Source organism: Schistocerca cancellata, chromosome 3 (genome assembly GCF_023864275.1).
Source record: "Schistocerca cancellata isolate TAMUIC-IGC-003103 chromosome 3, iqSchCanc2.1, whole genome shotgun sequence".
NCBI lineage: Eukaryota > Metazoa > Arthropoda > Insecta > Orthoptera > Acrididae > Schistocerca > Schistocerca cancellata.
The window spans coordinates 395,532,659-395,547,493 of record NC_064628.1 but is presented as its reverse complement, the minus strand read 5'-3'; the positions used below and the strand labels follow the sequence as shown (position 1 = coordinate 395,547,493).

At 43.4% G+C, this 14,835-nt stretch overlaps 1 protein-coding gene across 1 annotated transcript in view; it reads right to left on the bottom strand.

Annotated features, from left to right (window-relative positions):
• LOC126175125 (purine nucleoside phosphorylase-like) overlaps nucleotides 1–14,835 on the bottom strand; it is a 93,885-nt gene that overhangs the window by 40,572 nt on the left and 38,478 nt on the right. Inside the window, exon 2 of the mRNA XM_049921678.1 lies at nucleotides 1,893–1,987. Coding sequence (XP_049777635.1) covers nucleotides 1,893–1,987 — 95 coding nt within the window. The remainder of the gene's footprint in view (nucleotides 1–1,892; nucleotides 1,988–14,835) is intronic.

The following is a 14,835-nucleotide window of genomic DNA, read 5'->3' as shown; positions in this document are numbered from 1 at the left end:
AGGGGAGAGAGCAGACAGTTACCTGAGTCGTTAGGGCAGTGTTTCTTGTTAATTATTTCTCTGTGTAGTTGTTATACTTTTGCGGTCCATACATTAGCAAATCACCAAAACACACAAATTATTGAAAGAAATGTAAAACCAGCCAAATATCACTAACTCAATGACAAACACAACTTATTCATGAACAGATACTTTCTAATATCTCTACAGTTGCAGCTTACTCCACTGTAAGCAAGATAATATAAACACATATTTCGTGCTAAGCAACATATGTTTCTGTTGTTCTCTGTTCTTATTACGATAGGGACTTTCCTTGGCACACAAAAAATGTTTTATGTATTCTAATGATTCGCCCATTCATACACTTCCTTTTGCTTTCTAATACATGAATATTCCTGTAAATGTAAATAATTTTTGCTTCAAAAGCTAATATGCTTAAGATTCTTGTCATTTCTGGTTCTGATGTAGCAGCTATTGTGGAATTAAGACACACAGGCGTTACAGACATTAGCTGCGAGTGAGCAGTGACTGAAATCACTGGGGAACGTTGAAAATTTATGCCGAGGCGGGATTCGAACCCAGGTCTGCACCTTACTAGACAGATTCACTGACGACTGTACTGTCTGGACACAGTGGTCATTGCAACTGCACGGGCTATCCTAGAACGCCTCCCGTCATACCAGAATTCTCATGTTATCTACACACTCTACTAACGTAGTACCATCGCTCACTATCCTCATTACTCATGACATTCCACTTATTCCAGAAAAGTTCGAGCCCAGTGTGCATCTGCACTGAAAAGATCATTGGCCGTCCTCGCCTTAATTATATACATAAGGCGTCTGTTGTTTCAGACACGTTCAAAAGAACAGACACATTTACATTGTGGAATTTTGTTTTCTTTACTGGGAAACCGTTTTATTTCCTTTGACGTTTATTATCACGTCTGTGTGGCTTGCCCTTCAGCTACAGGCGTGGTGGCTTATTTTGTACGTTACGTAATGTAGGTATTACATTCCGTACAAGTTTCCTACGTTCCACATTCACTGCTTTGGATGAAAGTGTAGCGAACAAAACTTCGAGTTGTTGGGTAGATATATGACGTCTTTCTGCAAAAGGTCAGGTCTTCTGGTGTTTATTGGCAATTTTTTTTTTGTTATTAAAGGAGAACGACATTCTTCATTAAATATTTTACATTAAAAGATAATCAGAAATAAACTGTCTGTAATATGCCATTTCATACCTACCAGGATTCCTAGGAAGCTAAATGAAGTCAAATGTGCTCTTTTTTTTTAGCTATTGACGATTTTTATCGCATTGCATACGCTCCCTACAGTATACACTACGTTACAAATCGATATAAACGATTAGTATTCGCACTCGCGCCATATTGCATTCAGAAGTGTCACTTGCTGGCCGCTTGGTGCGCTGCTATCGCAGTGTGTAATAAAAGACTGTCGCATTTGTTATGTTAGACTGTGGCGTAACACAGTGGACAATCATTCTGTTCCCAGCGATAGACTTTTTCTTTATACGCCTGTCAACTGCCGATACGCCTGTCAACTGCCGTCGAATTTTAAGTTTCTTCAGAATGCAAATGAAATTGCAGCTTGAAATTAGCTAACGATACAGATGAAATATGTGTGAAATATGTTAAATGCATGTGAAATACATACTTCTGTGTGTGTAAAATATAAGTGACATTTCTGTACCCAGACAAAAAGCTAATCGCTTATAAAGTTCCATTATCCGTTAATGCGGATGAGAAAGACCTGGGGATGCGTATTTCACAACGGTACTTTTAACCGCACAAACCTCTGATTATCGACAATGATTATGATATTTCCAGTGAATACAGGCAGAAACGTTATAATATTTGTTCGCCGACTTACCAAGTCCCGAACCGCAGATGATGCCAATCTTCGGCCGGATTGTCGTTCTGTTGAGCAGGAACTGCGCTATCTCCATAACGGATTCATAGGTGTAGCTGAAAAACAGAAAAATCACAGGTTACGAACAATTCAGAAGGAAAGAGCTCGTACGTGACTAATCTACACTCCTATATAGCAAGCAGACCTTGTGGAAAAGCGGCGGTACACGAAACTATACGCTTGACAAGCGTGCACGACCAAGCAATGTGTGCAAGTGCGCTTGAGCGTCTGAATTATCATTTTGGTTGGCAAGTTTTCAATTATGAAAACTTGCATAAGGCTCCCAGCCTTGGCCGAGTGCATCAACAATGTACAAGCTTTTTAAGCAATCGTCAGCTGTCAAATAGTCTTCGCACCAATCATGGCGACCTGTCTTACGGGCTCCAAACAGGAACGGATAGCTGCTATCCGTCGCCAGCGCGCACCATCTGTTTATAGATTGCACATGTGTGACCAAATCGCAGATCGCAACGACCACTCTGTATTCCCACCCAATCTGAAAATCGCATGCGATGTGCGATAGTATGGCTAACTAGCTAAGCTTCGCTTGTCGTGTTATTGAGCGTAGTTGCGTGGCTTTGTTTCGTATCGATAAGCACACGTGGGGGGTAAGAACTTCAAGTTAGAAATTACAGTTGATCAGGGGCCAGAAAGCACTCTGAGAATTGAAGTTGAACCCCGAGTTGCCGCTTAAATTAATATTGAAAATAAAAAATAAAAAACATCGACATCCCCAGATTTTGCAGTGATTAGCATGTTGAAGCTAACACATATGGAAACACATTCATGGGAACTTTTTACAAAGTCAGGAAACATATTCTTCCATCTGCTGACGTTTTTGTCATTGATGAAACTACACATTTTTTAAAACTTCTTAACAAAATGAGGTATAATAAGTGGGCATTTTAATTGAAATGTTTAGTGTATACCTATTCTGCAGCATAAGTCTCTTGTCATATAATATAACCTAATTCTCCCTCAAACAATTTACAAGAATTATGAAAGCCACTGCTGCTCCTGATAACATCCCAATTGTCGTTGTTGTGGCCTCAGTGCAAAGACTAGTTTGATGTAGCTCTCTATGCTACTGTATCACTATACACACATCGAAATCACGAAAACATTGCATAAATTCTTGCGCATAAACTGCAAGACTAATAAATGAAAAAGGAATTGACAACTAAGTTTTATTTGCGAAATACACACTACAATGATGCACACAACACATTTAGTGTCAATGAAAAATGTAATGTATTCTGTAACAAAGCCTACTGTTTCCAAGAAAAGCGCTTTGAAAGTACTTTAATAAATTTTCATTACAATTCTTTTAGATTTTCCCCAACTATTGGTACACGTACGGAAATGAATTTTCACTGCTACCGAACACAGTAATTCACTTTCCATAACAAAGCTTCGACAAAGCGACGTTAAAAGTACTCGGTAAACCTCTCGTGTGTCCAGGAGTCTAAGCGAGCGACCAATTGCAAACGATACGTTACTCGTGTGGGCCCCTAACACCACATCAATCGCCAACTGGCGAAAGTTATATTCGCTCTTAAGAAAGCCGCCTTGATTTCATATATCAAAACAAAAGCCTTTTACCCTAACGCGAAAAGGGATCACATGTCTGTGAAAGGTATATCTCTGGCAAAATCTCCGACGCCGAGACTTTGCCAGCTGAGCTGTCCCATCTGGAAGTTACGTTTCGTCAAAATGGTTACAGCGATAGACAGATTGAACGTGCGTTGCGCTACCGACCAACTGTACATCGGGTGACTGATGATAATTCTGAGTCTACTGCCTTTTTGCCTTAGGTAGGAGCCGGCCGGGGTGGCCGAGCGGTTCTAGGCGCTACAGTCTGGAACCGAACGACCGCTACGGTCGCAGGTTCGAATCCTGCCTCGGGCGTGGATGTGTGTGATGTCCTTAGGTTAGTTAGGTTTAAGTAGTGCTGAGTTCTAGGGGACTGATGACCTCAGAAATTAATTCCCATAGTGCTCAGAGCCATTTGAACCATTTTGAACCTTACGGAGGAAACACTTCCAACAAGATCGGTCGTATTTTACTAAAATACGATGTGAAATGTGTTTTTCGACCTCCATCTAAAATTAGAGTACTTTTGAGTTCTGTTAAGGATTATCTTGGTCTGCGTAAGGCGGGTGTATATTGCATTCCTTGTAGCTGCGGTATGGCATATATTGGCCAAACTATCAGGACCGTGGAGGACCGATGTACTGAGCATAAACGGCACACACGATTACAGCAGCCAAGTAGATCTGCTATTGCCGAACATTGCCTGGATACTGGTCACACCATATTATACAGGGTGATTCAAAAAGAATACCACAACTTTAAAAATGTGTATTTAATGAAAGAAACATAATATAACCTTCTGTTATACATCATTACAAAGAGTATTTAAAAAGGTTTTTTTTCACTCAAAAACAAGTTCAGAGATGTTCAATATGGCCCCCTACAGACACTCGAGCAATATCAACTCGATACTCCAACTCGTTCCACACTCTCTGTAGCATATCAGGCGTAACAGTTTGGATAGCTGCTGTTATTTCTCGTTTCAAATCATCAATGGTGGCTGGGAGAGGTGGCCGAAACACCATATCCTTAACATACCCCCATAAGAAAAAAATCGCAGGGGGTAAGATCAGGGCTTCTTGGAGGCCAGTGATGAAGTGCTCTGTCACGGGCTGCCTGGCGGCCGATCCATCGCCTCGGGTAGTTGACGTTCAGGTTTCATAACTAACCTGTTTCGTAGGACTCTCCATACAGTTGATTTTGGAATTTGCAGCTCTCTGCTAGCTCTGCGAGTCGATTTTCCTGGGCTGCGAACAAATGCTTGCTGGATGCGTGCTACATTTTCATCACTCGTTCTCGGCCGTCCAGAACTTTTCCCTTTGCACAAACACCCATTCTCTGTAAACTGTTTATACCAACGTTTAATACACCACCTATCAGGAGGTTTAACACCATACTTCGTTCGAAATGCACGCTGAACAACTGTCGTCGATTCACTTCTGCCGTACTCAATAACACAAAAAGCTTTCTGTTGAGCGGTCGCCATCTTAGCATCAACTGACGCTGACGCCTAGTCAAGAGCGCCTCAAGCGAACAAATGTACAACTAAATGAAACTTTATAGCTCCCTTAATTCGCCGACAGATAGTGCTTAGCTCTGCCTTTTGTCGTTGCAGAGTTTTAAATTCCTAAAGTTGTGGTATTCTTTTTGAATCACCCTGTATAATGACACCGATATATTGGCATGCACAGAGCCTTTCATCCCATATTTCGCCCCCTTAGGGATGGAATATCGAAAAATCCCTTCTTTAACGACGCCTGCAGCATAAGATCAACATCCTCTGCAAATTTCAAGTTTCCGTCGTAAGTGGTTTTGGCTGGGCAATGATGAGTCAGTCAGTCGGGACAGTCTTTTATACAGGGTGCACCAACAACAATAATCAGATTTGGTGCGTCCATATTTCTGAAACTAATAAACATATACAATGAATTTTTTTAATATATATAAATGGGAAACTCAAGCTTTTTCTTTCATAACATTTCTTAGGTTTTCAATATGACCCCCTTGAGATGCACGGCATATGTCAATGCAATATTCAAATTGTTCCCATACTGCAGCGAGCGTGTCTCGAGTTACAACTTCCGCAGCTGCCGCGATGCGATGTCTATGTTCATTCATTGTTGTTGGTAACGGAGGCACATAAACAGAGTCTTTTATAAACCCCTCGACCACACACGAAATAATCGCATACATCAGGCCCGGTGACCTTGGAGGCCAGTAATGTAAGGCTGAATCATTTGATCCAGTGCGACCCATCCATCGTTCAGTAATCCTTTAATTTAAAAATTCCCGCACTTCCAGATGCCAGTGTGGCGATGCCCCATCCTGTTGGCAAATGAAGTCGTTCGAATCCGCCTCCAACTGTGGGAAAAGAAAGTTCTCAGGCTTATCGAGATATGTGCTTCCTGTTACAACAGTGTTCTCGGCAAAGAAAAATGGACCATACACCTTTTGCCGTCAAACTGCACAAAACATTAAATTTTGGAGAGTCCCTCTCATGTTGTACAACTTCAAATGTTCAAATGTGTGTGAAATCTTATGGGACTTAACTGCTAAGGTCATCAGTCCCTGAGCTTACACACTACTTAACTCAAATTATCCTACGGACAAACACACACACACCCATGCCCGAGGGAGCACTCGAACCTCCGCCGGGACCAGCCGCACAGTCCATGACTACAGCGCCTTAGGCCGCTTTTTTTTTCCTTTTTTTCCATTTTGTTCGTTATGGTTCGTTGTATTTCGTCGTAGCGGACGTCACATGACATTCGTCGATGTTAGTTGTTGATCTTTTCACTCAATTTTTTTTATTACAGAGGCCAGACTGAACACGCTGAGCTACCGTGCCGGCTGATAATGATGATACAACAACACCCAGTCATCTCGAGGCAGGTGAAAATCCCTGACCCCGCCGGGTATCGAACCCGGGACCCCGTGCTCGGGAAGCGAGAACACTACCACTAGACCACGAGCTGCGGAAGACCGTTCGGTTAATACCGCGCGGCTTTCATATGATTGTTCTGTACCACATATTCTAGTATTATGACAGTTCATCTTTCCATTTAAATGGAATGTTGCCTCGTTACTAAACACTAAGCGTCGCAGAAAACTGTCATCCTCCATCCTGCCAAGAACGAAATTACCGAACTCCACACGTTGTTGTCTGTCAGCTCAACGAAGATCTTCCAGTCGGTGCAAGAGCCCCACATCCTTGAGCAGCATTCTGAGATTAGGATGGGTCACTTTTATACCTCACTATAGTCACACGGACTACAGATAGTTTAGAATTAATATTCTTCCCGCAGGAAAATACGTTTGGTTAGGGGGGAAAGGTTAGGGGTAAGGGGAGGGGGTTACAAACCTACAGCGATCAGCTGAACCCGGCTAGCAAGTTGTCACCCGCCTCTGCACTGCGCCAGTGCGCGTCAGTCGGCGATCGCAGTTGACAGCTAGCTGGCTTATCAGAACACTTGAACGTCGATGCGAGAGGGACGAACAAGCCGCGTCACTGCACAGCTTCAGAACAATGCCGCGGCGGTTCTTATGGTTTTGCGGCCTCGGGCGAAATGAGTCGGGATAGGCTAGGAGCATTAGGAATCGGGAAACGGCAGGAGGCGAACACACACACACACACACACACACACACACACACACAGCAGCAGCAGCAGCAGCAGCTGATGAGCCTGTCTACTGCGAGCGACAGGGACGCGAGCTGGCCTACCTGATGACGCCGCGTTTTAAAGAGCGTTAATGGAAACAGCCGCGCAATGTACCGAACTGCGGGAATCTGCGCCGCTGCGAGGTAGGTACGGTAATTTGAAGGGGCGGAAAAAATACGAGAGTTGTGTGTCTGACGGAATGGCAGTGAGTCGGCTTATACGGAGCCAGGCGCCTCCACAGCCGCCGGCGCCGAGTGATGGCTGGGGAGGGGGAGAAGCAGTGGGGTGGGGGAGGAGGGGGAGGGAGAGCGGAGCGCGCTCTCGCGCAATTAGACGGGGCAGGCGGCGGGGTGACTGCAGCGCCGCCAAACCGCAAGCCGGTCAATTAGCGGCAGGCGGAGCTCGGCGGATGAATCTCGTTCACATCGCCCTCTACCCCTTCCTGCTCAGGCATGCGTATCCTCATTGTGCGCCCCCGGGCCACTGGAAATTCTGCGCCCTCATTAACTGTGCACCGTGTCACACAAGGGTGTCTCCTCTATCACCGACATTATGTAACTTTCACATGTAAGTCAAACCATTCGTTACTTAAAAAAAAAAAAAAACTTAGCTTCTGAAATAATAGATTGAGCTACAAAAGACGAACGTAATATTCCCAGATGACTGATTAATCATATCAGAATCAAAATATTTTTAAGTGAATATATTTTCCTGTAAGAAGCTGCTTTCTATTTTAAATTTGAAATAAACCCTATTTCATTATTAGATAATAGTGAAATCAGCCCCCCAATATACCATGGACTTGCCATTGGCGGAGTGGTTTGCATGCCCCAGCGATACAGGTAGCAGTACCGTAGGTGCAGGGGTATCTGTTGAGAGGTCAGACCAATGTGTGGTTCCTAAATACTTTTCAGCAGTTTCAGGGGCGACGGTCTGTATGATTGACAGATCCGGCCTTTTAAAAATCAATCAAAATGGGCTTGCTGTGCTGGTACGCGGAGCGGCTGAAATCAAGGGGAAAATGCAGCCTTTTTTTCCGATGGCATGCAGCTCTACAGTATGGTTGAATGATGATGGCGTCCTCTTGGGTAATTTATTGTGGAAATAAAATAGTCCCCTAATCGCATCTCCGGACGGGGACTAATCAGGAGGATGTCGTTATTAGCAGAAACAAAACGTTCTACGATTGGAGCGTGGAATGTAGTACCTTAAAAGAAAAAGGAAATTAGTGAAGTTCGGCGGCAGCAGCAACAGGACTTCTGGTCAGATGAATACATAGTGGTAAATAAAAGATCAAATAGGGATAACGGAGGAGTAGAATTAATAATGGATAAGAAAATAGGAATGTGAGTAAGCTACTGAGCGCATTGTCATAGCCATGATAGACAACATGCACACCCACCACAGTAGTACAAGTGTACATGCAAACTAGCTCTGCAGATGAAGAGATTGAAGATATGTATGATAAGATCAAAAATTATTCCGTTAGTTACAGGAGAAGAAAATTTAATTGTGATGGGGACTGTAATTCAATAGTAGGAAAAGGAAGAGAAGGAAAAATAGTAGGTGAATATGGACTGAGGGAAAGGAATGAAAGAGGAAGTGGCCCAGTAGAATTTTGCACAGAACGTAGTTTAATCATTGCTAACACTTGGTTTAAGAATCATAAAAGACGGTTGTATACATAACGACACCGGAAGGTTTCCGATTGACTATATAATGATAAGACAGAGATTTGGGAACAAGATTTTAAATTATAGGACTTACCACTGGCACATGTGAACTCTGGCCAAAATTTATTGGTTATGAACTGTAGATTAAAACTGTAGAAATTACAAAAAGGTAGGAAATTAAGAAGATGGGACCTGCATAAGTTCAAAGAAATTATGCGTTAGGAAATTATTCACTACAGCAGGGAAAAGGAATACAGTAGAAGAAGAATGGATAGCTTTGAGAGATGAAATAGTGAAGGTAGCAGAGGATCAAGTAGGTTAAAAGACGGGGGCCAATAGAAATCCTTGGGTAACAAAAGAAATATTGAATTTAATTGATGAAAGGAGAAAATATAAAAATGCAGCAAATGAAAGAGGCGAAATTAGATTGACGGGAAGTGCAAAACGGCTAATCAGGAATGTCTATAGGACGAATGTAAGGATTTAGAACCATATATCACTAGGAGGAAGACAGATATTGCCTACATTAAAATTAAAGAGGTCTCTGGGAAAGAAGAGAAGTAGTTGTATGAATATCAAAAGTTTATATGGGACACTAGTCCTAAGCAAAGAAGGGAAAGTTAAAAGGTGGGAGGAGTATATAGAGGTCTATACAAGAGAGGTAAACTTGCAGGTAATATTAGGGAAATAAAAGACGACCTAGATGAAGTTGTGATGGGAGACATGATACTGCGCGAATAATTTGACAGAGCTAGAGAGACTTACGTCGAAACAAGGAGTAGACGACATTACGTTAGACCTACTGATAGCCTTGGGAGAGAAGGTATCTTATTGTATGTTTATTCCAGTTACGGGTCAGAATATTTGATCCAAAATATTGTGATCCGTAACTGCAAAAATACAAAATAACCATTCATGGATCGCTCTGGATTTTTGTTTGAGACTATGCTTCAACTTGTGAATCAGAAGATTGTTAACAAAAAGCAATCCACAAACTGCAGTTATGAACAGAGCCATCTAATTCCAAAATATTTGGACACAAAATTTTCGGTAAGGCTTGACAAGAGCAAAATTATCGATGTATTACACATCTGCTTAATAGATTTAATCAAAAAAATGTTCAAATGGTTGTGAAATCTTTTGCGACTTAACTACTAAGGTCATCAGTCCCTAAGCTTACACGCTACTTAACCTTAATTATCCTAAAGACAAACACACACACCCACGCCCGAGGGAGGACTCGAACCTCCACCGGGACCAGCCGCACAGTCCATGATTGCAGCGCCTTAGGCCGCTCGGCTAGAGTTAATCTTTTAAATACCTGTGTTATAGTTTAATATTACGCAATTCCGGACATACTGAGTGCCAAATTAAATTTTTCTGTAACTTATGTGGCATAACTAAAATGCGCTTAGAGGACAAATGCGTTATTGAGTCGTCTTTAATTTTTATAGGACTTTGGCATTTTGTACAATCCTTTTGTGTCCCAGTGCTGAACAATAATCGACAAGATAACGCGAACGAAGGAACCAAGAAGCTGGGGTGAAGTTTCTACATTTGATTTCGGGATAAAGGAAAGCTTACTGGATCCAAAATGAAGTTATAAAGTTCCTTTGCGCCCCGTACGCCCCACTGCGTTGTCTCTGATGTGGAAAGGAAACCAAAATGTACATTTTGTGTAAATGTAACCACAATTAAATACAAAGTTATGAAATATAAAACTGCTTTTGTGAACTACAATAGAAAGAAAGACATCGAAGCAAAAGCGCTTCTTTCTCGTTTCCAGTAATTCCTGTACAGGTTTTCATCAACGGAGTCGAAAAGATCATTAAAACAGTCTTTTGTTATTCATTTTTAATTACCGCTACTCTTCTCCAAGACGTCAAAATGTGATGGCAAGTTTTCGAATACTTGTGTAGATATGCTCAAGTTATTGACTTGTTTCTGAAATAATGTTAAATCAATAAATCTCAGGACGATTATGTTGGTATTTTGATCCCTGTCCCTCTCAGCCGAACTAATACTTTTAATCACAGCGTCGGGTCGCTGCAGTAATAAAGTAACAATTAGTTAATAATTACTAAATTTTTAAGTGGTTTGAAATGTTGTTTCCAATAAAGTAACGATTTGAAACCACAGATGCCGAATTCCATGATATATATATATACACTCCTGGAAATTGAAATAAGGACACCGTGATTTCATTGTCCCAGGAAGGGGAAACTTTATTGACACATTCCTGGGGTCAGATACATCACATGATCACACTGACAGAACCACAGGCACATAGACACAGGCAACAGAGCATCACAATGTCGGCACTAGTACAGTGTATATCCACCTTTCGCAGCAATGCAGGCTGCTCTTCTCCCATGGAGACGATCGTAGAGATGCTGGATGTAGTCCTGTGGAACGGCTTGCCATGCCATTTCCACCTGGCGCCTCAGTTGGACCAGCGTTCGTGCTGGACGTGCAGACCGCGTGAGACGACGCTTCATCCAGTCCCAAACATGCTCAATGGGGGACAGATCCGGAGATCTTGCTGGCCAGGGTAGTTGACTTACACCTTCTAGAGCACGTTGGGTGGCACGGGATACATGCGGACGTGCATTGTCCTGTTGGAACAGCAAGTTCCCTTGCCGGTCTAGGAATGGTAGAACGATGGGTTCGATGACGGTTTGGATGTACCGTGCACTATTCAGTGTCCCCTCGACGATCACCAATGGTGTACGGCCAGTGTAGGAGATCGCTCCCCACACCATGATGCCGGGTGTTGGCCCTGTGTGCCTCGGTCGTATGCAGTCCTGATTGTGGCGCTCACCTGCACGGCGCCAAACACGCATACGACCATCATTCGCACCAAGGCAGAAGCGACTCTCATCGCTGAAGACGACACGTCTCCATTCGTCCCTCCATTCACGCCTGTCGCGACACCACTGGAGGCGGGCTGCACGATGTTGGGGCGTGAGCGGAAGACGGCCTAACGGTGTGCGGGACCGTAGCCCAGCTTCATGGAGACGGTTGCGAATGGTCCTCGCCGATACCCCAGGAGCAACAGTGTCCCTAATTTGCTGGGAAGTGGCGGTGCGGTCCCCTACGGCACTGCGTAGGATCCTACGGTCTTGGCGTGCATCCGTGCGTCGCTGCGGTCCGGTCCCAGGTCGACGGGCACGTGCACCTTCCGCCGACCACTGGCGACAACATCGATGTACTGTGGAGACCTCACGCCCCACGTGTTGAGCAATTCGGCGGTACGTTCACCCGGCCTCCCGCATGCCCACTATACGCCCTCGCTCAAAGTCCGTCAACTGCACATACGGTTCACGTCCACGCTGTCGCGGCATGCTACCAGTGTTAAAGACTGCGATGGAGCTCCGTATGCCACGGCAAACTGGCTGACACTGACGGCGGCGGTGCGCAAATACTGCGCAGCTAGCGCCATTCGACGGCCAACACCGCGGTTCCTGGTGTGTCCGCTGTGCCGTGCGTGTGATCATTGCTTGTACAGCCCTCTCGCAGTGTCCGGAGCAAATATGGTGGGTCTGACACACCGGTATCAATGTGTTCTTTTTTCCATTTCCAGGAGTGTATATATATATATATATCTCATCACGACGCCGCAGACCCCTTCTTTGTAGTACTGGCTTTAAAAAACCCTCACAATCTGTGTTTGACGTGTAAGAACTTCGACCGAAGAAAAACAGATTTGAATACATCGACCGTCGTTCGAAGCCTGTATGTTCGACAGTTGAGATCGGTTGCACTGGAGGGGAAAAAAAAATTACTATGTCGGTAGCATTGAGAGGACAACCTTACAGGTTATAGAAATGTTTTTGTGGTCTTCAGTCCTGAGACTGGTTTGATGCAGCTCTCCATGCTACTCTATCCCGTGCAAGCTTCTTCATCTCCCAGTACCTACCGCTACCTACATCCTTCTGAATCTGCTTAGTGTATTCATCTCTTGGTCTCCCTCTACCATTTTTACACTCCACGCTGCCCTCCAGTACTAAATTGGTGATCCCTTGATGCCTCAGAACATGTCCTACCAACCGATCCCTTCTTCTAGTCAAGTTGTGCCACAAGCACCTCTTCTCCCCAATTCTATTCAATACCTCCTTATTAGTTATGTGATCTACCCATCTAATCTTCAGCATTCTTCTGTAGCACCACATTTCGAAAGCTTCTATTCTCTTCTTGTCCAAACTATTTATCGTCCATATTTCACTTCCATACACGGCTACACTCCATACAAATACTTTCAAAAATGACTTCCTGACACTTAAATCTATACTCGATGTTAACAAATTTCTCTTCTTCAGAAACTCTTTCCTTGCCACTGCCAGTCTACATTTTACATCCTCTCTACTTCGACCATCATCAGTTATTTTGCTCCCCAGATAGCAAAACTCCTTTACTACTTTAAGTGTCTCATTTCCTAATCTAATTCCCTCAGCATCACCCGACATAATTCGACTACATCTAGATCTACATCTACATCCATACTCCGCAAGCCACCTGACGGTGCGTGGCGGAGGGTACCCTGAGTACCTCTATCGGTTTTCCCTTCTGTTCCAGTCTCGTATTGTTGTGGAAAGAAGGATTGTCGGTATGCTTCTGTGTGGGCTCTAATCTCTCTGATTTTATCCTTATGGTCTCTTCGCGAGATATACGTAGGAGGGAGCAATATACTGCTTGACTCTTCGGTGAAGGTATGTTCTCGAAACTTTAACAAAAGCCCGTACCGAGCTACTGAGCGTTGTACATTCCATTATCCTCGTTTTGCTTTTGTTGATGTTCATCTTTCAAGACACTGTCCATTCCGTTCAACTGCTCTTCCAAGTCCTTTGCTGTCTCTGACAGAATTACAATGTAATCGGCGAATCTCAAAGTTTTTATTTCTTCCCCATGGATTTTAATACCTACTCCAAATTTTTCTTTTGTTTCCTTCACTGCTTGCTCAATATACAGATTGAATAACATCGGGGAGAGACTACAACCCTGTCTCACTCCCTTCCTAGCCACTGCTTCCCGTTCATGTCCCTTGACTCTTATACTGCCATCTGGTTTCTGTACAAATTGTAAATAGCCTTTCGCTCCTTGTATTTTACCCCTGCCACCTTCAGAATTTGAAAGAGAGTATTCCAGTCAACATTGTCAAAAGCTTTCTCTAAGTCTACAAATGCTAGAAACGTAGGTTTGCCCTTCCTTAATCTAGCTTCTAAGGTAAGTCGTAAGGTCAGTATTGCTTCACGTGTTCCAACATTTCTACGGAATCCAAACTGATCTTCCCCGAGATCGGCTTCTACTAGTTTTTCCATTCGTCTGTAAAGAATTCGCGTTAGTATTTTACAGCTGTGACTTATTAAACTGATAGTTCGGTAATTTTCACATCTTTCAACACCTGCTTTCTTTGCGATTGGAATTATTATATTCTTCTTGAAGTCTGAGGGTATTTCGCCTGTTTCATACATCTTGCTCACCAGATGGTAGAGTTTTGACAGGACTGGCTCTCCCAAGGCCGTCAGTAGTTCTAATGGAATGTTGTCTACTCCCGGGGCCACGTTTCGACTTAGGTCTTTCAGTGCTCTGTCAAACTCTTCACGCAGTATCGTATCTCCCATTTCATCTTCATCTACACCCTCTTCCATTTCCATAATGTTGTCCTCAGGTACATCGCCCTTGTATAGACCCTCTATATGCTCCTTCCACGCTTCTGCTTTCCCTTCTTTGCTTAGAACTGGGTTTCCATCTGAGCTCTTGATGTTCATACAAGTGGTTCTCTTATCTCCAAAGGTCTCTTTAATTTTCCTGTAGGCAGTATCTATCTTACCCCTAGTGAGGTAAGCCTCTACATTCTTACATTTGTCCTCTAGCCATCCCTGCTTAGCCATTTTGCGCTTCCTGTCAATCTCATTTTTGAGACGTCTGTATTCCTTTTTGTCTGCTTCATTTACTGCATTTTTGTATTTTCTCCTTTTG